This window comes from Cyprinus carpio, chromosome B23 (genome assembly GCF_018340385.1).
Source record: "Cyprinus carpio isolate SPL01 chromosome B23, ASM1834038v1, whole genome shotgun sequence".
Taxonomy (NCBI): Eukaryota; Metazoa; Chordata; class Actinopteri; order Cypriniformes; family Cyprinidae; genus Cyprinus; species Cyprinus carpio.
In genome coordinates, this window is record NC_056619.1 from 9,944,165 (window position 1) to 9,971,708 (window position 27,544).

At 36.3% G+C, this 27,544-nt stretch overlaps 1 protein-coding gene across 5 annotated transcripts in view; it reads right to left on the reverse strand.

Moving 5' to 3' along the window:
- Positions 1-27,544, reverse strand: part of rgs19 (regulator of G protein signaling 19) — a 38,665-nt gene that overhangs the window by 6,239 nt on the left and 4,882 nt on the right. For 2 of the 5 annotated variants that reach the window (XM_042750391.1, XM_042750392.1), the window contains exons 2-3: positions 22,768-22,878; positions 2,173-2,312 (exon numbers count right to left, since the gene is read on the reverse strand). In XM_042750391.1, the coding sequence (XP_042606325.1) occupies positions 2,173-2,312; positions 22,768-22,782 (155 nt within the window). In that variant the 5' untranslated portion in view covers positions 22,783-22,878. Of the gene's footprint in view, positions 1-2,172; positions 2,313-22,767; positions 22,879-24,906; positions 25,560-27,544 lie in introns of those variants that run through there. The other 3 variants (XM_042750389.1, XM_042750390.1, XM_019065793.2) reach the window with 2 other exon arrangements.

Genomic DNA, 27,544 nt, shown 5'->3' on the forward strand with positions numbered 1-27,544 from the left:
AACATGTCACATCTCATTCACACACACACATATAAAAATAACTGAGTGTTGTGTTGAGGGATCTTGATATGACAGTAGGAGGGAGAGCTTCATAACACATTCAGCTTAATGTGGAATACAGTATTTCCGAGTGAAACCGAATATTCAGCCAGAAATAACACAGGATTGATTTTATCCACAGGGATTTGATTGTATCATAAAAACTAGGCTATGATATTATAGGTTAATGTTATTTTCCCCAAACCAGCAGTAAAGAAAAGATATTACAGTTTTATGAAAAATTATGAAAACAAACATTTTAATTCTATAGGATAACGTGGAATGACAAATTATGTGCAATAAAACCAGGAACATGTATAAAAAAAAGTAAACGGTGTTTTTTAGTTAATGCTGTTTCATTGATAAAATATTAATGTTTCTTTACCACTTTCTTTAAAAATGAGCATACTGTTTATTGGTTTTTGTGCCTTTAAGACTTCTATTTTAATTGCTTTGCATGTGAAATGTACATTTAATTCATCATTACATTACCCTTCATTAAATAAATAAATAATCATTTACGAATCAATAAAATGGTGATGAAGCTGGAATGATCCAGTGCTGAGGGGCTGAGGGGTGGGACTGAGACCATGGTGAGCGTGATTTCACCAAGTACAACATGTTCCTGGATCAACATCCTTCCAGTCAACCAATCAGAATTGAGATATAACTTTTTAAGAAATATCTGTTTTAGGCTTACAGTCAGGGTTAGGTGCTTCTACACCCTTGTTAATCAGCTGTCATTTCCCACTGAATTTAGGAATAAATTATGGGTAAGGTTAGGTTTAGGGGTAGGGATTGGGTTAAGTCTGTATTTTTGGACAATAATGTTGATTCAGAATCATGTCTTACTTGGCAAAATCATGGCGACCCTGAGACTATCTATATAACTTACCAAAACAAGGCTGCAAGGATGACATTTTTGTAGGCCAAACCCCAGAAATGAGTTTTAGCACTTCTGGTTGCATAAAAATATGTTTTAAGGTAAATATCTTGTTAGGTTTTGATTTTTGTAGATTTCAGTCTTAAAAAAAGGTGATTGCTAACAAGTGGCTAAAATGGGACAACAGAGGTTGTCAGGGACATTAAAGGATTATTTCATTTCCAGAATAAAAAATTCCTGATAATTTACTCACCCCCATTTCATCCAAGCTGTTCATGTCTTTCTTTCTTCAGTCAGAAAGAAATTAAGGTTCGTGAGAATCATTCTAGGATTTTTCTCCATATAGTGGACCTCAATGGGAGCCAACGGGCTGAAGATCCAATTTGCAGTTTTATTAATGCAGCTTCAAAGGGCTCTACATGATTCCAACCGATGAATAAAGATCGGACATTTTCAAAAAAATGCATGTGACATTTCCAACGTGACTACGTAATGCGTGAGGTCAAGCTAGTGCAAGACAAGCATTTGTGGTTAAAAAGTCGTAATTTTTCTTTTTTTTTTAGAAATTTCACTAGATAAGACAAAAACCTTTTTTTTTTTTTTTTTTTGACTGAAGAGAGAAATATATGAACATCTTGGATGACACAGGGGTGAATAAATTATCATGGATTTTTTTTTTTTATTCTGTAAGTGAACTAATTTAAATGTCACCAGGAGAAGAGATAAAGAAGAGATCTGCTCACCACTCACTTTTTACACTTTTACAGCCTTATTTCGTTAACAATTACACTCTTTCAAACTATTCTAACTCTAAATTTCAGCGAAAATGCTTTTTAAATATAAACAGAAGAGTTGACATAAGCTTAGTAATGGTGATGTTGAAGTCACACGACCATGGTGTAGTGTGTTTATAGCCTACATTTAGCTTTTTACTTCTGATGATTGTATTTAAGCTTCAAAATTCATAAAAGTTTTGTTCATTCAGGAAGATTATCATGATGAACAAAACCTGTAGAATCATACATTTTATCATTAATCCAAAAGCCAATAATCCAGAAGCCAACCAAAAATTTTTGTAGAGAGAACTGAAGTGATGTTAACTCTGGTTGGCCTACAAAGTAGATCATCACTGCTGCACTCTATGGAGGTGAATATAATCTTGGTGAAGGAATGGATGTGGAATGCAACACTGGCAGTGGTGATGAGTGGAATGTACCATGTGGAGACAGAGACAGGTGAGTGGGTCGTACCATGAGCAGCTACAGCAGCAGCACCAGCAGAAGCAGCAGGTGTTGGGTTTCTGTGTAGGGGAGGGATGCTGGGCACGGCTGGGGGACGTCTCGCTCCGCGTCATCGGAGACTCGCGGTCTGCCAGGACAGGGCCTGTGTACTGATACACATTAGAGTAAATACCCAACCTCTCACAAAAACACACACACACACACACACACACACATACAGGAAATCCTCTACATCTGGTGACTTGAGGTTGGAAATTAACGTGCACATGGCCATGAGGTCATAACTGGTCCATCTAAACAACCTCTCAAAGTCATAATCCTCTGACAAACAGACAAATATTAGCCTTTCCACTATCAATCCATGCTTTAAACAGGCCAAGACTCAACCTGTCACCTAAAGCAGCCAATCAGAATGAAGAATGGAGGATATCATTGAGCATGTGACCTCATCCAACCAATCACATTTCAGATGTCTGGGCACAGGGCTGGTGAGTGGTGAAAATGAACTCGAGGTGGTAAAAAAGATGCAAGGAACAGAGTGTTAGACCACTGTGATCACAGGATATAGGAGAAGCTCAGTTTCTGTTACACAAATGCAAACAAAAACAGTCTAACCTGAGAGTAACTCAAATAAACAAATGTATAAACCAACCACTACAAGAATGCTTCTTCAATTACTGTATGGGCACTTTTAGAAAAAAAAAAAGCACTTTAAACACATTTTTCACTCCCATTAGATAAATCTATCCACTAACACGGTGGTTAAACATACTGCGCATCAGAGAAGATTTGTCTTTTTTTCTGAAAGTCATGAAAATTATCACCATGTCTCAACAAACCTATTGAGTTTAACAGCATTCAGTGGCATAAATGACATTTTACGGTTTGATTGGAGTAAAATTTGGATAATGCCTCACAAGTATTGCATTACAAATGAAGTTAGAGGTTTCATGCAAGAATTTCTATCGAGTTTACCAAGTCAAGTCACATGGTTCAGTGCTTAAAAAAGTGGAATGTTTTTTGTAATGTCCATTAGGCCGTTAGTCATTTATTTCCTATGGTAATTATTTGAAAGAGAATTTATATTTATTTACTACAAGAGGCTAGTATTGTTCTTAATTTTGTAGAAACTAATGTGATATTTAGGTGTTACTCACTGGATGGTGAAAAAAGTAAAATTTTCATTGGATTTAATTGTTAATTATATGAATTATTGGATTTATTTATTTAATTGTTCATTATTATATTTATAAAGTGAAATGATTTCAATTTCAAGTGATGCGATTTAAATGTGTTACAAGCTCTTGGTGCATAAAGAAGATCTGTAAAGTTGAAAAAAAAAGAATAAAGTCTCAAATCCAAAGAGATATTCTTTATAAATGTTAAGACTTGTCCACGCCCTCCTAAATGCCTTGTTTAAACACGCCCCCATATGTCTACGTCACCCTGCGGGAAGATTTGCATAACACCACCCAAATGTTCACGCATGTTGTTGCCGCCGCCGCCATTTGTAAGGTCAAACAAACATACTTTGTCAGGCTGTCCAAAAGAGGATTATATCCGCTTCGTCATGCTTAGAGCTGATCCGTGCTGGTCACTGAGGAAATACATCAACTTCGCGCTGTGGTTAGCTGGATTGGCTTTCACTGCGGACGAAGCAGAGTCCAGCCCTGGGTCGTCACATGTGGTTGCCGCAAGCCCGTCAGCAGCTCATTCATCGAACCCACCGGCCGTGCCGTTCTCAAGTCCGCCGTCCATTCCTCACTCAAGCCTGGAGTGTGTGACACATGTCATGGAGGACTGTTTCCTGAACCTGCAGAGTAGCCTACAATGGGTCTGTGCTCAAAGGCTGTTTCTATAAAGTGGGGCAGTTCCAACTTTGCAAGGACAGTCTGGTGCTTCTCACTCACAGCCTGTAAGTAAATTTTTTATATTTAAAGAATTTGCCACTGATGATTCAAACGCGAGTTTTGAGAAGTGTAGAGTAGCGCTTGTTGTTTGCCATTTCTCCGGTCACAAATGCAGACATGTTTTTTTTTTTTTTTTTATGCGGCATGATATGCAATGCAACGCATAAAAAGACAGTATAAGTCATTATAATCAGTAATTATGTCCCCACTGGATGCAACAAATGCCTAGTTTGTAATGGGTTTTATTGTTTTTGCCTCGCCATGCCGGAAGACAGCGTCACAGTATGTTAAGGGGCGTAACATTTCCGTCACAGGCTTGAGGTATTCAGCCAATCACAATGCACTAGATAGCTGGCCAATCAGAGCACATCTCGCTTTTCAGACCGATGAGCTTTGTAAAAATCGACGCATTTAATAAAGTCGGGGCATAGAAGAGCAACAATAATGTACAGTCTGTGGAAAATAATGTGAACCTTAAACCGCATAAACACATTGCATTACACCAAATACACAACATAATGTTCTTTTTAGTAACGTCATATGACCCTTTTAAACATTAAAAATACTTGGAACTGACACTAAAATGTTATAAGCATGAGCCCTGTCAGACTGGTTGTGGTGGCGGTGTTGCAACAATATATAGTAATATTTTCAATGTTACTCAGAAAACAGGAAACAGGTTTTACTCATTCAAAATACTTCTGCTTAATGTTACACTGTCAGATATGCAAAATAAATCTATCGTATCTCTTGCTCTGGCTACTGTGTATAGACCACCAGGACCGTATACAGATTTCCTAAAATAATTAGCAGATTTCCTCTCAGACCTATTGGCTACTGTTGATTAAGTGCTAATTATCGGCGATTTTAACATTCACATTGATAATACAAATGATGCATTAGGACTTGCGTTTACTGACCTTATAAAGTCTTTTGGAGTCAAGCAAAACATCACCGGGCCCACTCATCGCTTGTAATCTTGTAATCTCATAATTACAACTCATAATCTTGAGCGCAAATGGAGAAAAAAATAACTTGGAAGTTTTTATAAATGCATGGAAATAGAGTATGTCCAGCTATAGACAGGCTCTAAAAGGTGCCAGGACCGAGCATATTCGCAAACTCATAGAAAATAACCAAAACAATCCAAGGTTTTTATTTAGCACAGTGGCTAGATTAACAAATAACCAGACACCACCACATCTAAATATTCCCTTATAGTTTAAAAGTAATGACTTTATGAATTTCTTCACTTATAAAACATAACATCAGAAATACAATAACAAATGTAGATTCTACAGCGTCTAATACTTCAGCTTCATTCATCACACCCAAAGAAAAAGTGCAGTGCTTTACAACTAAAGGACAGGAAGAGCTAAATAAACTTTTCACTGCATCTAAAACAACAACATGTTTATTAGATCTTGTACCCACTAAATTACTGAAAGAGTTGTTACATGTAGCAGAAGAACCACTTCTCAATATTATTAACTCGTCGTTATCTTTAGGTCACGTCATAAAACCATTCAAGCTAACGGTTATAAAGCCTCTTATTAAGAAACCTAGTGAACTTCCTAGTGAACTGGCAAATTACAGACCCATTTTAAACCTTCCATTTATGTCTTAAATTTTAGGAAAAGTTGTCCACTCAACTGTGCTCCTTCCTTTAAAAAAAAATTGCTCTATGAAGAATTTCAGTCAGGTTTCAGGCCCCACCACAGCACAGAAACTGAACTTGTTAAAATTACAAATGGCATGCTTCTTGCGTCAGACCAAGGCTGCATCTCATTGCTAGTTTTACTTAATCTTAGTGCTGCGTTCGACACCATAGATCATGACATACTCATAGATAGATTACAAAACTATACAGGTATCCAAGGGCAGGCTTTAAGATGGTTTAGATCATACCTGTCTGATCGCTACCACTTTTTTATTTAAACGGGGAGTCATCTCAATTATCACTAGTAAATTATGGAGTGCCACAAGGACCTGTCCTAGGTCCTCTGCTATTTTCAGTGTTGAAAATAGCATGTTGCCTCTTGGTAATATTATTAGAAAATACAAGATTAGTTTCCCCTTTTATGTTGATGATACTCAACTATATATCTCAACAAGACCAGATTAAACTTCTAAATTATCTAAGCTAAGTGTTAAAAGTGTAAAAGATTGGATAACCAATAATTTTCTCCTATTAAATTCAGATAAGACAGAGATATTACTTATTGGACCAAAAAAACAGTACACAGAATCTCTTGGATTACAGTTTGCAGCTAGACAGATGTACTGTTACTTCCTCTACAGTCAAAAATCTGGGTGTTATATTAGACTTGTCTTTTGAAAAGCATATTTCTCATATTACAAAAACAGCATTCTTCCATCTTAGGAACATTGCCAAGCTACGAAACATGTTACCTGTTTCTGATGCAGAAAAGCTAGTTCATACATTCATTAACTCTATACTGGATTATTGTAATGCACTGCTACTGTATGTGGTTGTCCTGCACACTCAGTAAACAAGCTACAGGTAGTCCAAAATGCAGCTGCTAGAGTCCTTACCAGGTCAAGCAAATATGATCATATTACCTCAATTTTACAGTCTCTGCACTGGCTACCTATTAAGTTCCGTATCAGTTACAAAATATTATTACTTACCTATAAGGTCTTCTACCATGTTACAATCCATCAAGCTCCCTAAGGTTGCAAAACTCTGGACTTTTGGTAGTACCTAGGATAGCAAAGTCCACTAATAGAGGTAGAGCATTTTCGCATTTGGTTCCCAAACTCTGGAATAGCCTCCCTGATAATGTTCGGGGTTCAGACACACTCTCTCTGTTTAAATCTAGATGAAAGACACATCTCCTTGGCCAAGCATTCAAATAATGCATCTCAGTTATATCTGATCAAATGTACATTATTATTCTTTAGCTTGGGTTAAACAAATCAATTTTGCTTGGTTGAACTGCAACTATGCTTATTATGTCTCTATTTGTTTCTCTGTTTTTGCCACAGGATTGACGGGATTTACACAAGCTTCAGTCTGGATCCAGAACACCTGAGAAGAGATGACGCCAACCCCTCAGAGGACCTCAGATGATGCCAACCCTGAAACAACACACAAAACTACCACATTTTGCTATAAGTTTGATTGCAACATATACTAATTGCTGTTAATAGTGTTCATCGTCTGTTTGATTATGTCTTTAATTAATTTTCCCATACATTTCTGCCATATGTACATTAACTGACAGTCACCATTATTAAGCTACTACTAAATATATTGTAGAAACTTAATTTTCTGTAAAGCTGCTTTGCAACGATTTGTATTGTGAAAAGCGCTATACAAATAACCTTGAATTGAATCGAAAGCTATGTATTTTCTTATACATTATATTTTATACATTTTTATCTGTTCTAAATGTACCGTGAATACTTTTCAAGTTTTTAATACATGTTTTGTAATGTTTATTATTAGTAAAACGATAGTCAACACAGAGCATGAAGACTAGACATGTTGTTCAAAGAACTTGTTCGTGTCAGACACATGAAAAAAAAGAACATAGAAATACCAGGTTACCATTACTTCTCTTTCTTTGTGTGTGTGTGTGTATATACTCACACACTTGTTATCACTACTTGACAAAAAGGAATTCTGATAAATGTGATTTCTCTGTTTTTACAAACTGAGTGACGAGTCAATGATTTTCTGTGGTAATCGACAGCATGAACCAGTATTGAACCTGAAACATTCCTTTAAAGTGGAACAGAGAGTAGGGTGTTGTGCTTAAACTCTCCTCTCCTCCCCCATGTGACCTTCTCAATTCAGAGGTTATTTTTAATTTGCTAAAAGGCCTAAGCTGTAATTCTTTTCCAATTACATTTGGGCCAGCTGTCCTAAATAGAGAGGCCCTGTCCCACTGCATACCGAACATCTCTAATGCCATCACAATAGACACACAAACATACGTGTGTGTGTGTGTGTGTGTGTGTGTGTGTGTGTGTTGAGGAAGGCAAAGAAAATCACACAGCCTTAAAACAAAATGATTTTGTGTTGTTTAATGACAATTTCAGAGTGCATGGTCATGTTCAGATGCATTTTGAATCTAAACTTCCATACATACAGACAGACAACCGCTCCACAGACTCAGAAACTTCCACAGCCTCTGGCAAATCCAACAACAAACCCCCGAGTGTCTCTAGATGGGAATGAGCATCTGTCTGCAAGTGAGGAAAAGCTACTCACTGTAATGAGGAAACGCAAGTTAAAACAGCGAGAGGAAGCATGTGTGAGGGTGACAGGGAAGTAGTGCTTTACACCCAAAATGGCAGTACAATGTGGCGGACTGTGTCCCTGTCTTTGTGCTTCTGCCTTTATGGAAGTAACTGGAAGACTGAGCCTTTTATGGAGTTTTAAGTCCGGTCTTCCCATCATGATGGTCACCATGAAAGGATGCAACTGTCTTATTATGTGAGACATTATGTTAAATAATCACAGATACATCTGCAAATAAGGTGTTTCCAAAATGGCATCTAGTAAATGAAACCATTTTCAGTTCCAAAATGTTTTTTTTTGCAATGATGCCATTATAAAACAATAATTTTGGGTTCCCCAAAGAACCCTTCACGAAGCATTTCCTTTTCTTTCTTTCTATTTTTGTGATATTTATGGGCTTTTTTTGCTTTCATTGGATAGGACAGCAGAGTGCTGTCAGGAAAGCATTGGGTGGAGAGAGGGGAGTGGGGTCGGCAAAGGACCTTGAGACGGGAATCTAACTTGGGTCACCGTGAGCACAGTTGTGCTATATGTCTGTGCACTAACCCCAAGGCTATCTGCGCCAACATTTCTTAAAAGAACAATTTTTTCTTAGTGTTAAGAACATTTTAATAATATTATTAATTAAAAAAGAAAATAATATATAATATATTAATAATATCTAATATATTCCACTATAAATAACTTTTTATATACACCATTTTGTTCCCATAAGAGTGGCCGCAGTCATTTGTAAATTACATGGATCTAGCTTCCTGTCTCATCAACGTCCAGCTATTTTTAGCTGTACAAAACAGCTCATTTTCAAGCTTGATATTGAAAATTGGTGTGTCTTACCATATTATTTTAATGTATTATCTTAATTATTAACACACTGGTTTGTAGTACAAACAGTTTTACCATTTACTACGTGTTGTCATTCTTCTCATTATTTCCGTATAGAGGCTAATGTACTGGAAGTCTTGCCCGTAGGCTTAGTTCCTCGTTGAGGAAAAAGGTGGATACTGGAAAGGTTCCATGAATGTTCCAATGAACCTTTATTTATTTATTTATTTATTTTTAAATGTGTAATGCTTCAAACACACCAATATGTGTCAGTATATAGCAGTCAAAAAGAACTGTTACAAAAAAGTGAATATTTTGAGGAACTTAATATTTTTCTGAATAATTTAGTTCTGGCAGACAACTAAAAAAGTTGTAAAGAAAAGGAAGTCGCGACATATTTTTTTTGCCATATTGTAATGTACGTCAAAGTGTAATGGATTATCAAAATTAAGAAAAAATGTAGGGGACTTGGTTTAATTCAACAGTTGTTGATTGGCTGGAGTCAGATGTGAATGTGAGCTTGCGGTCGATTGTAAGAAAGGGGCGGGGTTTAAGCAGACAAAATGATTAGGCATAAGTCAGCATAATACCAGAAAAATTTTATCAGAAGAACTATTATGAGGTCAATTTATTTTTTTATTTTTTTTATAATGAAACACTGAAATCTTTCACAATAAGATCAATAACATGCATTTATAAAATAGATGAATGTCCATTTCATGCTGAAAATTCTACATTATTTTGTCTAATTAAACAAAAATAAAACATCAAAAAATAGAAACAATCATTTGAATTCAAGTGAATTTAAGAATCACAACGGTATAATGTATAGCATCTAAACATATCTGCTAAAGATTAATAATGTAATAACACTGTTAAATTTATTGTTTTTAAAGATTAACATTTAGTGTTCATTACAAGATGGCTAAGGTTATCTAATCCTAAAAACAGACTGAATAAATCTAATACCAAATTCTAATATTGACCAATATTGCACCAATATACCATGTATCCCTAAGAGAAACAAACACCCCGTTTCCACTGCAGGAACTTTCCCCAGGAACTAGGAACTTTGGGCAGGTACTCGGTGTGTTTCCACCGCAGGGGCCAGGGTCTAAATAGAGTTCCAGGTAAACATGTAGTCCTCAGAAAGTCCCTGCTCGCAAGGTAGTACTTTTTCAAAGGTCTGGAACTTTCGGGGGTGGGACTTGAGCGCTGAACATGCTGACTGGTTGAGTTCACACAGCATTGTATTTTTTGTAAAAAAAAAAAAAAAAACATTGTAATGTATGTACGTTCCCTGAACTACATTTCTGCGGTTATTAATATGTTTAAATGAAAATGAAAAGAAGAAGTGGTGTTTGATATCATATTTCGTCTTATTGTAAATACAAAAATTTTCAGTAGCCAAGGCAAGCTAACTGACGTTATCAAGTACGTTGCTGTTTGCAGAATTACTGGACTTGCGTCGTCCTGTCTGCGGGAGTTCACACTACTGAGTCGAACTCGCAAAGTCCAAACTACCGAGGATGCAAGTCTGAAATTTGCGTACTTGGTATTGAGAAACACACGCAGACCTACGTCACAGACTATTTGCCTATTCTTCACAGTACTTTAGACCGCGATGGAAACGCAGACAGCAACAGGTCTGCGTTGTTTCTATCAGTCCACCAAACAAACCAACAAAAGTTACCAGGCAGCTACAATGAACTATATCTTGTTTTCTTTTCTCTCAGCCTTCGATGGGCTGTAAAGGAGGCAGGAGGAGACGTCCCCTCAACACCTACCCCCTCACTGTTTTCCTTTCCTGACTTTCATTTGGTTTTCCGAAAGTTTTCACAACTTCTCTCCTCGTTCCCCCTCGTGCATGAAATTCTCTCAGCCGTAAAGATGGCTGCAGCTGCCTGAGGTATTTTTAGCTTTTGGCAGACCCCCATTCATCCTCCCCTCTCCAGACCTCTTTTTCTTTGCTGGAGAGCTATTTTCTACGCCGGGGTCAGTGGTGGCCAGAAATTTTGACAACACACTCCACACTTCACAAATACTCTCGAAGCAAACAAGGGATAAATCCTCCCCCGTCCCTTCGTTCTCAAGGCGCGTGGTGTTGTATTTCCCTCCGGAGATTATGTCTGTATTAAACGCCTCTCCTGTTTGCTTTTTTAGCGTTGCACAATGACAGTCTCAAATGAGGTCTTGTAAACATTTGTGTTTTTGTTTAGTTTGCATCTTTTTCTTTTCTTCTTCTTTTGCTCACTGCAATCAAAGGCTCACAAGTTTCCTCAATAGACTACACAAGGATATAACACGGATCTACACAACTGCGTTAAGCATCGCAGAATGAACGGCATGTAAACCATAACATGCTTTATGTATTTATGGGTCTAATATATGATTTGTCCAAATAAGAAGACACAAATGTGTGTGCATTGGAGGGTTAGTGGCAGCTCAGTCCTTTCTAATCTTGTTAACCCTCCCTCCAATCCTGTTAGGAGGGATTTGGTCAAGTCTTGGCAACCCCAAATACCATCCCATTTGACCTATAGTGAGAGGGTGTTATACACAAAGCAAGAGAAAAAGTGAGTAGATGTGAGACAAGAATGTATGCTGCTTTCTTTCAGATTTCTCTTGAGACACAAATCTCATTGCAGGAATTAAAACAAATTTTGGTAGCTGGATGCCAGTTCTTTTCAGTGGCTGTGCCATGCGCTCCAACCAAAATGGAGAAACAAGTATAAAAAATGATCCCTGCAGACCTTTAAGAGTGTGTCCTTGTTTACACCTGGTATTACGGTATGTTTTGGTCAATTGGGTCACAAGTAGACAAGCTAGACACGTACCAGTCTCTTTTGTCTACTTTTGATAACTTTCCTGATTTCTTTGGGTCTATGGGCAGGTGTATGTATGGGCTTTTTCTGATCTTTTGATTACATATTGCAAAATAAGTTTTACATATGCAATTTACATATGAACATGACTGAAGACAATAAAAAACGATAAAGAGAGCAGCAGCTTCAATTTATGTTCTGATAGTCACAAAACTATGCTGAACGCTGTCTACTTGTGTTGGAATCAGGAATGGTATGGGGCATGTTGTTGAAGCACGTAAAAAAGTTTAAGAATTAGGTCCAAAGGACATGAGCACTACAGGACTAAAGGACACTACAAATCCAGTTGAATGCATTTCAGTACTTCTGAAAGTGGTCAAAAGCATATAAGCACAAACTGTTTCAGACCCCATTTACACCCCGTTGTCCACTTTTGATTGGATTAACAAAAATGCTTCTTAAAACCTGGTGTAAACATTACCTGTGTGTCAAGGTCAACAAGTATCTTAAAATATTACATAACTTGACTGTTTAATGACAAGACAAGGTTAATCCAGTTGTAAAATGTAAAGTGTAAACTGTCATGCAAACTGTCATGCAGTGCAACTCCACCGACATTTTTGTGATATTCATGCAATAAAAATGCATAATATCTGTGAAAAAAAAAAAATGATCATGAAAAATATATTTAAAAACATTTTTTTTCCAGAAATGTTAATGAAAAATGTTAAGCTTGAAAAATATATTTAATAACATTTGAAAATAATCATTAAGATGTGTAAACTCTCATGAAAATGTCAACTCCACAGAACTTTTGATGTGATATTCATGTAATAAAAATGTATAATATTTGTAAAAAAAAAAAAAAAACAAAGCTTTTTATCATGAAAAATATATTCAACATTTCAGAAAATCACTAATTATCATAAATGTCTAGTTAAAAAAAAAAAAAACAAAAAAAAAAACCTTGAATGAGGTAATACAATACAGAAATACAACCCACAGGAAATCTATTTCTGCAGATGAGAAATAGAGGAGAGGCTAAAAGTGTGAGCGAGAGGCAGGATATGGTGTAAAAGTGATACAGGCCACTGGGAGCTCCAGTGTCATCGGGGCCCTTGTGAAGCACATGGCAGAGGCAGAAACTCTAAGAGTGAGAACCGGAATGGAGGCATGCTGGGACGTGTCTCTCTGGGTGGCGTTGCTCTGGTGCTGGAGGACTGAATAAAGCTCTGGTGTTCATGCCCGGGGGCTTAAAGCAATTAAGAGCTCATTTGAGAATTAATCTGTGTGATTATTCCCTCATAATATCACACACAGATCAGTGCTAGAGGACAGAGTCAGAGAGAGAGGCTTGTTTAAATAATGCCAGGCACTGTGGGCAATTCATGCCAAATGTAGACAAATGAAAACAGGCTCTAAAACACACACATACAGTATGTACACATGATTACACAATGGTTAAAGAGAAAGCTGTGACCGCCCTCCCATAACTGATTACATTAAAGTGATTATTACGTTTTGAATATGGATATTTTTCTTACAAAAACACATCGATTCGCTACAGGAGGACTTTGTAGTCGTCCCCCCCACCCCCACCCCAGGGCCGTGTGAGACATTTTTTTTTAATGGATGGGCGCTTTTAATTTCACTTCTTTTGGACTGATGCACTGCAACACCTGCTAACTGCCATTAAACAGCTTGAAAGATCAAAGACAATTTTTAATATAACTCCGGCTGGATTCGTCTGAAAGACGAAAGTCATATACACCTAGGATACCTTGAGGGTGAGTAATTTATGGGCTAATTTTCATTTATGGGTGAACTAACCCTTTAATGCTTAAACTTTTAAACCTAAAATGCCTAACTTTAAATGTCTATAAATAAAATTAATGGGAAATATAAAGTAGTCCCAAGGCCTCTTAAAAAAGTGGGTATTTACTGCACTGCTTGATGAGGTTTTGAATGAATGACGTTCAGCAGTTTTCACTAAATTGCAATGCTGCATGATTCTTCAAACAGGCAGAGACATGTAGTTTACATACAAAACAAGTGAAAACACACACTCTGATATTTGAGACTGGAATCTCACTTTGCCATGAAAACGGTACTCTTAGTGCTGGCACTTTCTCTATGAGTCAGAACTGCCGCGCCTCAGGGGGGAATTTGGTGTCCAGTACAAGGAAGGTCAAAGGTTAAAGGTACGAGGGCTAATGTTGGACAGCTATATCATTGGTGCCAAAAGTACTAACACTGCTTCTGAGGAATTCCCTCTCAGCCAATGTTCTAAGCCAATGGAGAGGTGTTTTAGTGAAAATTCACTAAACTAAACTAAACTAAACTAAAAAAGTAAAAGTAATTTGTCAATGCAATATCAGTCTATGACTAGTATGAATAAGTTTAAAAATAGGTTCTGTCCAGCATTTGTGCAATTTTTAATGCACAGAAAAGCAACATCAGGCAAAATGAGCACCTTAATCTCCAGATAAATGGGACCAAGAGCAAAACAGAACAGTTTAGTGTCCTGACACCATCCTGCGGAGACTTGGGAGCCAAACTTAGAGCTCTGGCGAAGTCGAATTGGTCACAGATTCTCAAAATGAGGCCTGAAAATCAGACTGGGTCTTAATGTGGGACAAAGTTACTTCTTAAACACAGAAAAACAGCAGAAAATTTCACAGAAGAGAAGAGCATTTGCTAACTCTGATCTTGTTCTAACAGGCTCTGAAACTCAAGCTCCCAGTTGAACAAAGAGAACAAGTTTTCATAACTTCACTCACTGTATGTACACACACACACACACACACACACACACACACACACACACACACACAAATCTACTTCAGCATAAAAAATTAATGAGCTAAAAGTACATGTTCATTCTCTCTTAAATCAACAACTATCATTAAAAGCCAAAAACCCTGTGTGAAATAACAGCCAGATAGTATTATCCCTCACAAACAGTTTATTTGGTCAACAGATATTTTTAATACCAGGAGCTGCAGTAAGTATTCGCCGGAGTTATGCTGTAGTTTGATGTCCTTGTATGGAGATCCCACTATAAATTTCGGCTCATTTTGTGGAGTCACACGGGAAACTAAGACCTCAACTATAAAAACCATCAAGAGCATTATAATGCTTTGCACTGAACTTGCACACTGGCCATTTGATTAAAATATGAAATATTTATTTAAATATCAATTAAAATGACATAAATATTAACTTTCTTTAAAAATTCACTTTTCCATACAGTGTTGCCATCGTGATTCATGCTTGATTCATAAATATGCAGATAAAATGTTAATCCAGGGTTTCCACATTTACAGTATGAAACAGTGTACAGAAGAACCCAGCATTACGTTTAACCAGAGTTTACAGTGACACGTTTCAAGTGTGAAGAGCCCAAAAGACAGAGAGATAAAGGGACATGAAAGGAGAGGAAGTGTCATAACTCCTCAGATGTTGTAAGTGGCACACGGCGCTTGAAATCTAATGAGTCAGCCGTCACCTCTTCCTCTTTCTAGATGCTCACCTCTCACCAGATCAAACCAGATGTCCTGACAAACAATGAGTCCACAACAACACAACTAACCCTCATGCTAACATTCGTGCACAATCCCACATGCCCCTTCATCAGATAACACGGTTGGGTTCAACACAGCTCAATCAGTTAGCTATTTACTCATCTAACACATCCTGTTTAATGTACAGTAGGCTCAAGATGTAGATTTGGAAATTTCAGCAAATATATTGAAAAGAAAATAAGTGTAGGATTTAATAAACAATTTTCACTCAGAAATTGCTACTAAAATTTTACAAATAATTACAAAGAAATAGCAAGTAATTCAATTTTAATTTTAAAATAAAAAGACTAAAATATTATTTTCTTGTAAAACACACTCCAATAATCTTTTTATTTACAACTTTAATAAATAAATAAATAAAAATACAGTTGTCTTGTAATTCACTTATGCTTTTATACACTATTCAGTTTAATTCAAGTTTATTTGTATAGCGCTTTTCACAATACAAATCATTGCAAAGCAGCTTTACAGGAAATTAAGTTTCTACAATATATTTATCAAATCAATATATTTATGATATATTTAGTAGTAGCTTGTCAGTGGTGACTATGTCAAATTGATGTGCATATGGCAGAAATGTACGGTAAAATTGAGTTAATTACGTAATCAAACAGACGATGAAAACCATTAATAGCAATGATTGTATGCTGCAATCAAACTGTAGCAAAATTTGGAAGTTTATGTTGTACACTACCATACCCATTTGGTAATAAACTGAATTTATTATATTTTTATTAAAAAGGCAGTTATTCTCACTTAGGCCGCATTTATTTGATCAAAAATAGAGTAAAAACAATAACATTGTCAAATATTATTACAATTTAAAATAACTGATTTCTGTTTTAATATAGGCCTATATTAAAACGTATTTTATTCCTTTGATGCAAAGCTGAATTTTATTTTATTTATTTTATTTATTGTTTATTAACTGTGTTTTTGTTCTGTCACTGTCATTCTGTTGCACTGTGGAAGTTTCTGTCACGAAAACAAATTCCTTGCATGTGTAAACATACTTGGCAATAAAGCTCATTCTGATTCTGATTCTGACATGATCCTTCAGAAATCATTCTAATATGCTGATTTGCTGCACAAAAAGCATTTCTTCTTATTATCAATTACAACATTATTATCAATGTAGAAAACAGTTGTGCTGCCTAATATTTTATAAAGCATCCTTGCTGAATAAAGATCAGAATAGCAGGTTAGAATAGTTTTCTTTGACATTAGAAAAGCAAAAAGGTTTGATCAACTTTCCGCTATTTGCTCAAGTTTACATGACGAGAAGCTGAGGTTTCTGTTATACTAGTGTTTGCTAATAACATTGACACATGATACTTGAGTGACTTGTGAGCTACCATGTGCCACCTCAAGAGCTGGCTTTAAAAGGCAGAAGTGTCCTGTGCCCATGGTTGCAGTCAGTAACATGTACCAGCTTCCTCTGTGAGTCAATACAACAGCCCCTCTCATGGCAGCTTATGGGGGATCAAAAGGTCATGACCCCTGGAGAAAACAGGGCTAATGTGAACTGTAACTGTTACAGTTACCACAAGTCTGAGCTGGCGACTGAATCAAGAGTTTGATTTCATTAAGTTATGAAGTCCTTTAAGACTAAAAGGGCCTTTTCTGGATACACCAGTTCTGAAAAAAACTAACTGTATTTCAACTTCCTGCTGGGAAATTCAAATGGGAATTGAGAAACAGTGCTGTCAGCCTCTTTCCCCATCAGTAGTGGATGATCTCCTCACATGCCATCCCATGATATACTGTATTATTTGATACTAGTGACCATGAACTGTTTAATCCTGAATCTTTTGGGTGTCTTACTGTATATCTGTGTTTATATAAGAAATCAACATGTGAAGAGAATTGGAATTCTATTTAGCTGGTGAAATTAGAAGTAAACCACTCCATATTTGTTAGTTAAAAGCAAAACAAGGACTTAAGACACACAAAAAGATTCAGAAAAGCATTAGTGGTCTACGAAAGTAAGAGTTTAAAAGAGGGAGCTGCCTCAGAGAAACAATGAGAAGAGGAAGTGGTTTCATTGAAGAGCAACCGCAGCAGAGCAGCGGCCCACCAAGAACTGGCTATGTTTTGTACTTAAATCACTGTAAACACACATCACAGCCATTTAAAGCAACACAGAGCTGTATTTGTAGCTTCTCTTTCACTCTGTCACATGACTGAACTATCACATTTGTTTGGAGATTACAGCATGAGGCTGAGCAGAAACACTCACATTGCAAACTCACCCAACTATTGATTGGGCAAACTGGATAACATCAGTTCACTTTTCAATATGAACCAAATTTAAAATGTTTAAGAGTTTCTTTAATGGTTAGCTGCTAGCACGCACATTACCGCTAATAAAGATTTCATTGAACAGAATACAACAGAAGCTTTAAAACGCGTTCATGCCATGTCGCAATTACTGTAATTACTAGATGACAATCTAAACGTTCTACCCTGAGCTGGAGTAATCAATGGATAAAGCTGCTATTGATAAACTTTAAAGTTAATTTAGCTCTTTTAGTAGGACATTAGACATTATTCAAGTCTGGAGTGTTTCTGTATGTTTTCTGTACAAGTTCTAATTATGAATTCTTTAAGTCAGAATCTCATAATTATGGTAATATTGACATAACATTAAAGGGATAGTTCACCCAAAAATGACCTTATGAATTACTCACCCTATGACTTTCTTTTTTTCAGAGGAATACAGTCGGAGTTATATTAAAAATGTCCTGGCTCTTACAAGCTTTATAATGGCAGTGAATGGGTTTTGAGATTTTGAAGTCCAATAAAGTGCATCCATCCATCATAAAAAATATCCATATTTAAAACTTTATCAACCATAATCTCTATGCTTTAAAAATGCATTTTTTTTTTTTTAACCCAAATGCCGGGTTCAACCTGTTGGGTAATTTTATTGGGTTGTTTTTAATATTTGTTTACCCAGGTGCTGGGTTATTTTTCTGTTCCTAAGCTACTAGGTCATTTATAATGCTGGGTTATTTTTTCTACACAACCGCTTAGTTGAGTCTGTCTCCCACAAAACAACCCAGCAGCTGAGTTACACTCGGACTGTGGGCTTTTTGCATCCACTACAGGAGAGAGCGGTTCTCAGTGTCGTCAGTGCCGATTTGGTGCACTTCTTCAGCAAAATAAAGGGGTTGCACTTTATTTTACAGTATGTGTACTTACATGTACTTACAGTGTACCTACCTAAGAAAGTACTTGTAATATAAGGTAACTACATGGGGTAGGGTTAGGTTGAGAGGTAGGTTCAGGGTAAGTACCTAGTTTTAACTTAGTTATTGTAATTACTAAAATAAGAACATAGTATGTAGATGAGTAACAGGACTGTAAAATAAAGTGCTATCAATAAAGGTTTGTATACGTTATTTAATTTATAAAGTATTTGCTGTGCTGTAAATTATATTATTATAATGCAATGCAACAAAAAAGACTAGGTGTCAGTCAGCTGCATCAGCAGCAGTCGGTCGCTTCTCGTAATGGAAATGCCTTTTGCTTTGCATAACATAAATTGATTTTATTTGTTATAATACTGAGTTTAATTTAATTTGATGTTAAAATATGTTCTCTAATCTCAGTACGTAAATTAGCAATATATCGGTAAAAAGCGATTACAGAGAACAGTTGGATACACTTAAATTAAAATGCTTCTTTTAAATGTTACATTTTTTTATTTCTAAAATGCTTGTTAAATGAGTTTAAAAAATATGTAATATTGCAAACTATGCTGTATTCACCCAAATAAATTCAATTTATATTTTTTCCATGTGTTCTTGCTTAATAAATGTTTATTGCTGTTGCCTCTAGTAATTCTGTGTGTGATTTTTAATTTCCAGCCCATTTTAAGGCAGCAATATAATAATAACTCAGTCTGATGTAATGACATCATCACATGGCACAGCTGATTGGTTCTCTCTTGTATTGGTAGCCAATGAGCTCGCTGCTTAACATTTAAATGTATGACTAGAGCTTGCCGTAGCAGTCGCAGCTTGCTTCAGAAACCCTCCACCTTCCCCAGCTCCACCTGTATAGATCTGCTACAAGGTGATTCATGTATGCAGTGGGGTTATTTCATGTATGTTATATTTGCAGCAGCAATATTTCTTAAATGCTCATGGCAGCATGTTGTGGATGTATTGGCAGTAGCATGTCTCGGTACTTGCTCTGCCGCAGCAGTGTAGCAGATCTATTCCGCCAAGACCAAATACATTAACATTGTCATGTACATTACCATGTCAATCCCTCCGAGAGTTGTCATGACAGAAGTATGTTGACCATCAAACACAGCAAATTTGTCCATCAAAAATTTGGCATGAAAAATGCTGTGCTTAATACATGTCTACACTACTGACAATGGATAATGGATATTTTTTACCTGTGAAATTTCAACAAAATTTCACTAATGTGACTGCACCATGGCATTTTCACATGGCATTAAAATAGTATACTACTGTGTGAAAAAAAGCATAAAGGTCTGACCACATTAGTGAATTTTTGTATTCTAAAAGAAGGTCCATTGCCCAGTATTACACTGATATGTCTGGGAATCCGTCTGGGAAATTATTTTGCCTCATGCATCCCTCACAAAAATTTCCAGATCACAGATTCCTACTGAGACAACAGCATTTCTCCAGTGAAATTTCACTGTACAAAGGTAAATTTGCCCTCACCTTAAAATAGGAAATAATTAATTTCACAATCAATAGCTTTGTTTATTTAACATTATATGTAACCATTTAAAAGTCATTAATGGCCATATTTACATAGTAATTAAGCCATCATTTGTCATAAATCAAATATGCTGGCGGAGGTATGTTGGAATCACTGGTGGACCCATTTGTTCATAACAATGGCATCTAGCTGTAGGGGCTAACAGGGTCATGCTAACCAGCTAAACCTTGACCACATGATTCTACTAAGAATACGTCTCAGTATACAGTGTATACTGCAGTATGCAAGCATTCTGTTCTAAACATAGCCTACAGTGTTCATGCATGTTCACTACAGCACACCAACACGGTGACAGAGAATCAATCCTTGTAAGACTGGAACATGGAGCTTTTTGGAAAGCAGCCCAGATCCACTAGGCTACACAACCTCCATTCCTTTTAAAAAAGACATAGCCGCTTGTTTTCTAAAAGAATCATCAAAACCAACAGGTTTGAGAGCACAGAGCACCCCCAACCTGGCATCAAGCGTGAGAAACCAAGGGATCTCCTGAGGGCAAGAAACTTAACCCAGCAGAGGGGGAGGGAGAAAGAGAATGTGCACTGATGTTCGGCTTTCTACATACATATATTATATATATATATATATATATATATATATAGTCAAACTTTAGTCTATGCATATGCAGCAGAGAGGAGCTCTGCAGAAAGATGTGCAACTAAATAAACTGCTGGAGATATGATTAAGCTGCTCTGTGATGTTAAAGGCAAGAGGAAAACTCCCTCTCTCACACACACACACACACACACACACACACAAATAGAATGAATGTCTGTCTGCTTGTCTGTTTTTAGATCTAAATCTTGCTTTCCTCTAACTTTATCCAGATGCCATGGCAGACTGGCCATGAATCATGTGACTTATCACTCCCTCCCTCTGCTGACTTCTCCTTTCTGTCTCTCAGGCTGTCTCAGCTTTCCAGCAGTCTTCGTCTCTTGATGAAGATCTCTGGATCACTTGTTCTCCATCTATCTCTGCTCTTCGGGGAGCATTGATAGAACAAGACGAGCAAAGAAAGCGTGTGTGTGATTTTGAGGAGTAACACATTTTTGAAAATGACAGGAATTTAGCAAAACGTTTCAAATGTGATGATTACTTTCTAGAGCTTAAATTAAAATACAAAAACATGTATTTAGGGATGTAGTAATTATAAATAGTTTAATTTAGGCTCACTTGAAATAACTTTATGGGAGGTTCTAATAAATTGGTGTGTGTTTGTGTGTGTGGAATAGGAAAGTAAAGCAGGCAAGAAGAAAAAGAAGATTAATAAGGAGAGGATAACAAAGCTAGATGGGATGTGAGGAGAAATGAGGAGGCGAGAGGTGAGGTGAAGAGAACAAAGTTGAGGAAAAAAGAGGAGACTTGAGCATGCTGCAAACAACTCAAGAAACTGCCAGAATACTCCTCTCAAGTATTTAACACAAAAAGCATTGTCAGTGAAGAAAAGAAAACACAAATAATGCTAAACATCAGGAGGATTGCTGATATATGGGTTTAACCAGGACCAGAAAGGGTCTGCAAACATGTTTCACATTTTCTGCCATGATTTTGGAGGGAAAACCTCTGGAATGGAGTTGGTAAAGTGCTGTAGACTGAGCTGGAATTACTTCAATCCTATTGGTAGCTTTATCAAATTATCCAAAACGTTTAAAGGAATAGTTCACACAAAAATCTAAATTCTGTCATCATTTAGTCTCCTCCAGGTTGTTGTTACCTTGTATGACTTTCTTTCTTCTTCAAAACACAAATTTTGGTGACCACTGACTTCCATTGTATTTACTCCAAAAATATTCCAATTTCCACAGAAAGTAATTCATACAGGTTTGAAACAACATGAGAGAACTGGGAATTTCCAATTCTACTGTAAAAGCAAAGGTTCTTTACTGGTATCTATGTTTCCATGGGACCTTTCCATTCCACAAAATGTTCTTTATAGTGGAATAAGGTTCTTTAGATTATTAAAATGTTCTTCAAACTAAGAAAAGTGGTTCTTTTAAGAACTGTTCTCTGAAATGTTCTTTGGGGAACCCAAACGGTTCTTCTCAAACCTGTCCTGGAGGACCCCCTGCCCTGCACATTTTGTATGTCTCCCTAATCAGACACACCCAATTTAGTTCTTGCAGTCTCTACTAACGAGCTCATGAGTGGAATCTGGTGTGTTAGATAAGTGAGAAATACAAAAGGTGCAGGGCAGGGGGCCTCCAGGACAGGTTTGGGAAGCACTGTTCTATGGCATCACTGCGACCCCATTTTTTAAGAATGCAATTCCACATGGACTTGAATACATCAAACGGTTTTTGTCAGTATCTTATCATTGCATCACAGTAACTAAAATGGACAAAGCACATCAAAACACTCTTCAATCCACTAAACCACCACAAAAACACGGCAAACACAAACAGCAATGAAAGAAAAAGGCCAGTTACCAGAATGTCCATCATGGCTTGGCGGAGGGCAGCCTACTAGTCTTAAAATCCTCAGTGATGTTAAATGCCTGGACACATGCATGTCATCCCCCCGCAGGCTGCGGACCTCTCCTTCACACACAAACACACACAGCACAGGCCGGAAAGTACAAGAACACACAAACAGGGAAACAGTAAGACACACACAGACACATAGATAGGGAGAGAGAACGGTGAGGGAGAAAAAGAGAAACAGACTTTATATTAGTCACATCAAGCAAATGCTCACACTTAAATCTATGACTTTGCGTTTTATGAATTAGGCTAATTCAGTCAGGCATGCTAAGTTTAATCATCTACTAAAATGAGCATATGGTAGCAGAATGTGAAACGTTAGGGGGAGATTAAAATAAAAACATTTTCCAGAAATATTTTCAAGGCAAGTAAACACCCTAGACAGATGGCCAGTCCATTACAGGAATTTTATGATATAAATGCATAAATCATGGAAAAATCACCTTACAAAACACTAAAAACTTACAAAAATATTTCACACTGTCCTAACCAAATATGAAGCAATGATGCAACAATGTTAGACTTGCCTCTCATTGGTCCTCCACATTTACACTACTGTTCAAACGTTTAGGGTTGGTAAGATTTTTAGATGCTTTTGAAAGCTCTTATGCTCACCAAGGCTGAAATTATTAAATAAAAATAAATAAAAAAAACAGTACTATTGTGAAATATTATTACAAATTTGAAATAACTGTTTTCTTTTTAAGTATGTTTTAAAATGTAATTTATTTCTGTGATACAAATCTGAATTTTCAGCATCATTTCTCAAGTCTAATAACATAAACATTTAAAATAATATGAACATTTCTTATTAATATCAATATATAAAAGAGTTTTGCTGCTTAATATTTCAGTGGGAACTTTGATAGGCCTACTTTTTTCAGGATTCTTTGATGAATAGAAAGTTCACAAGAACCTTTTTGACATTATAAATGTCTTTACTTTCCATTGTGATCAATTTAATGTGTCCTTGCTGAATAGAAAGTTTGCAAGAAAATTTTTAAACCTTTAAATAAATATAACATCAAAAATGTTCTGATTTGTTGTGATTGTGTCTCATCATGCAGCTTCCTCATATTCACTGTGGAAAGACAAAGTACTTGCTGCTGGAAGCTCATCTCATTATCTCAGCTTTCCATATAGCTTAATTTGGCATACACAAAATAAGGGCTTGGAGTGTTCCTACATTCTCTTGCCAGTGAACTTCCATGATTTTTTAATTACCTTTATGTGTATGGTGACTAGATGAAGAATGTTAAAAGCAAATTATAGACTGCACTCACAAAGATGAAGAATTGAACATAATTTTAAAAAATAATAATAATCATTTTCAATTACTTTTTAATGATTATATTAATTTCCATGACCTTTCCAGGCCTGGAAATTACACTTTTTTTTATTCCCTGGTATTTCCAGGACCACGGGAATGCTGTGAATGAACTACAATAGTTTGTATCTTAATGTCATAGGTCACAACTGATTTTCACTTTTCTGGACTTCCTATACTTGTAAAACTCTGTTAAAACATATTTTCAACGTTTTGTTGGCTGATCTATTCACACGTACATATTAGCCTTGTTTCCATTCACAATGAGTCAAATATGGCACCTAATCCTCTGATCCATACTGTACAGAAAATATCATACAAATGACATGAAATCAAATCGACTCTGCTAAACATCAAAGCAGAGTCAAAGTACGTCTAATTCATTTTAAGAACTTAACCAATATCGAGCATAACTAAATCACCATGCATCGCTTGTCTAAACTTGACTAAAATGTGAAATAAAGATCTGCCAAGAATCGCCCACAAATCATGATGAAATCAGCCTCAGATGTTTAGCCAGCTGTGCCACCCTCAGATACACACAGATTTGAGCTAAAAGGTCAATCAGTCAATGACCCAATGAACAACTGGAATATGGTCTTAAATATGACTGAACATCATATTTAATTAACGTTTGTATTAATATTAATGCATGTAATAGTACTTCTACAACCACTAATGCTAATATAATCTTACTTCCCTCAATACTCTCGTTAAAACAAACTATTAATAGCACTATAGATCAGACTGATACTTACATGGCTGCAGGTTTTGTGGGGTAGATAAATATCTCTGGACTCTCAACTAACCTCTACTAGATCTTCTGGTGAGGGGTTTGTGACTACGTAGGGAACTAAAGGCACTGCTGAGTCTGCTATGGCCAAAATCTCCTACTTCCCTTTTGACACTGTGAAGGAGAGAGGAGGAAGGGGAGCTACACATGAAAAGAGGAAACGGTCAACAGAAGACTGGGGAAGAAAAGCGGACATTGGCGAGGACATGCGTAAGAAAAAGCAGAGACGGAAGGCAAAAACATGAGCGCTCAAAGTAGGAGGGAGTGGTCTCTGTTAGCCAGCCTCTCCACAGACACAATGTGACGTTTCAGTGATGTGATATATTATGAAATTGCATTTGGAAACTTGAAAAATTATGTAATCAAACTGGTTTCCAATAGCATAGAGTTAAGAATGGTTTGGCCTGAAATGAATACTCTGTCATCATTTATGTTGTTCCAAACCTGTATGACTTTCTCTCCTCTGTGGAACATGAAAAAATATATTTTGAAAACTGTGCTGGTTGCTCTTTTCCATGCATTTACATAGAATGGAGAATAGAGCTTTCAAGTTTCAAAAGTAACAACAAATTCACAATAAACATTTTAAGGGATAATTCACCAAAAAATGAAAATTATGTCATTAATAGTAAGGGCATTGTTAAAATAGTCCATGTGACATCAGTGGTTCAGCCTTTATTTTATGAAGCTACGAGAATACTTTTTGTGTGCAAAGAAAACAAAAATAACAACTTTTTTCAATAATTCGGATTTCATAAAAAATGTCTTAACTTGTGTTCCAAAGATCAAAGGCCTTACGGGTTTGGAACAAAATGAGGGTGAGTAATTAATGACAGAATTTGAATTTTTTGGTGAACTATCCCTTTAAATCAAAAGTGGTTCATTGGACTCCACTCATGAATTGATCATATGAAGATATACAATAGAATTGTAAGAGGAACAGATTGAATCATTACTTGAGGTAATTAACATTATAATCTTCCCACCAGTCATCTGTTAATGTGAGAATCACTGCAACTGAATCACCAAGTCAGTGAGTTGAATACTAAAACAGAATCTGTCCAAATCATAAATTAATCATTCAAACTGATTTCATAAACAGAATCAATGATTCATTGAAATCCACGTTTTGGATGGAAGAACAGAGTGGGATTTTCAGTTAGTATTGACTTAAATTTCAATCTATTTCTCACGCAAAGGAATCATGACTTCAGAAGGCTTGGAATATTACAGAAAAAATTGTATGCACCACTTTATGACACTTTTTGCATCTTTTTTCTGAAGCTTGGAAGAAGCCTGTTTATGGAAAATAGTGACCAGTATGAAGTCATACTGCTTTAGAAACAAACGAGATGGGTGAGTAAATAATGTTGCAAGACATGATGTATTGGAATGTAGAATACGAAAGTAAATTAATATATACATTTAGTGTAAAAGTATATATGTAAAAGTATATTAATATATACATTTAGTGCAAAATTCACTTTTACATGTTGTTTGAACTGAAATGAGAAGAAGAGTGAAAGAAATAAGGATTGTAAAAGAGAGAGAAGATAAGAGGAGGAAAGATTAGAGTGATGAAAGAAAGAAAGAGACAGAGAGAGAGAGAGAGAGAGAGAGAGAGAGAGAGAGAGAGATGGCTCCAGAATGACACAAGTGACTCATGGTTCCTCCTTAAAATCAGTTTTTCTTACAGCGACACCACAGTAATCAGTGGGGGACTTGCACTCCAGCTTTTCCCATCAACCCACAAAACAACAATGGCGCAATAAAGTCACACAAGTTCACACAAGTTGTTTATGTGTACACTCGAATTCTTAGGTTGTAAACTGAAGGGTCATGACCCAAAACTGAGTTCTGTTCTGACAGGGTTATGGACAGCAACGATATAAACACTACTAAATGCAAAATAAATGTTTTGTAACATCATACATTTGATTACGGGAATATAATTAGATGTGTTTGTTGCAAAAGCCACGTATTCAATCAAACTTGATAGTATTTTGGCCCGTATTCATTTTTCACTTGGTAAAGTGAGACTTTTGAGTAAAAAGTTGCTTGACATGACCTCATCCTTGAAAAGCATCAAAAAAACTGTGCATGAATCCATTCTTTATCAGGGATGGGTCCTGATTCAACTCCTGATTTCAATTTTGTTCAACTATTTAAAAGTTTGTTTCACAGATGTTCTTTTGGCTTCTCTGCAAATTGACGTAATTTTACCAACAACAAGTTTCACTCCAGCATATAATGTGAATACAATACAAATACTTCTCAGAATTATTGTGACAAGCAAGACGTTCATGTCGAGGCTTGGTTTTGCTGGGGAATGATACTGGCATTGTATTTAATCATGAAACAAACAGCATCATGAAACACAATCTTGGTTGTTCCTGGACAGCATTTGTCCCTTTAACAATGTTCTGACAGTTTAACAACTCAGTCCTTCCCTTTTTATCTTTATTGATCAATAATCACATTTTTACACACAAAGCTTGCCAAAAATACCAATAAAATGAATATATATATATATATATATATATATATAAAATAGCCTACATCTAACAGTCTCTCTATAGAAGTCAATACATATATATATCATT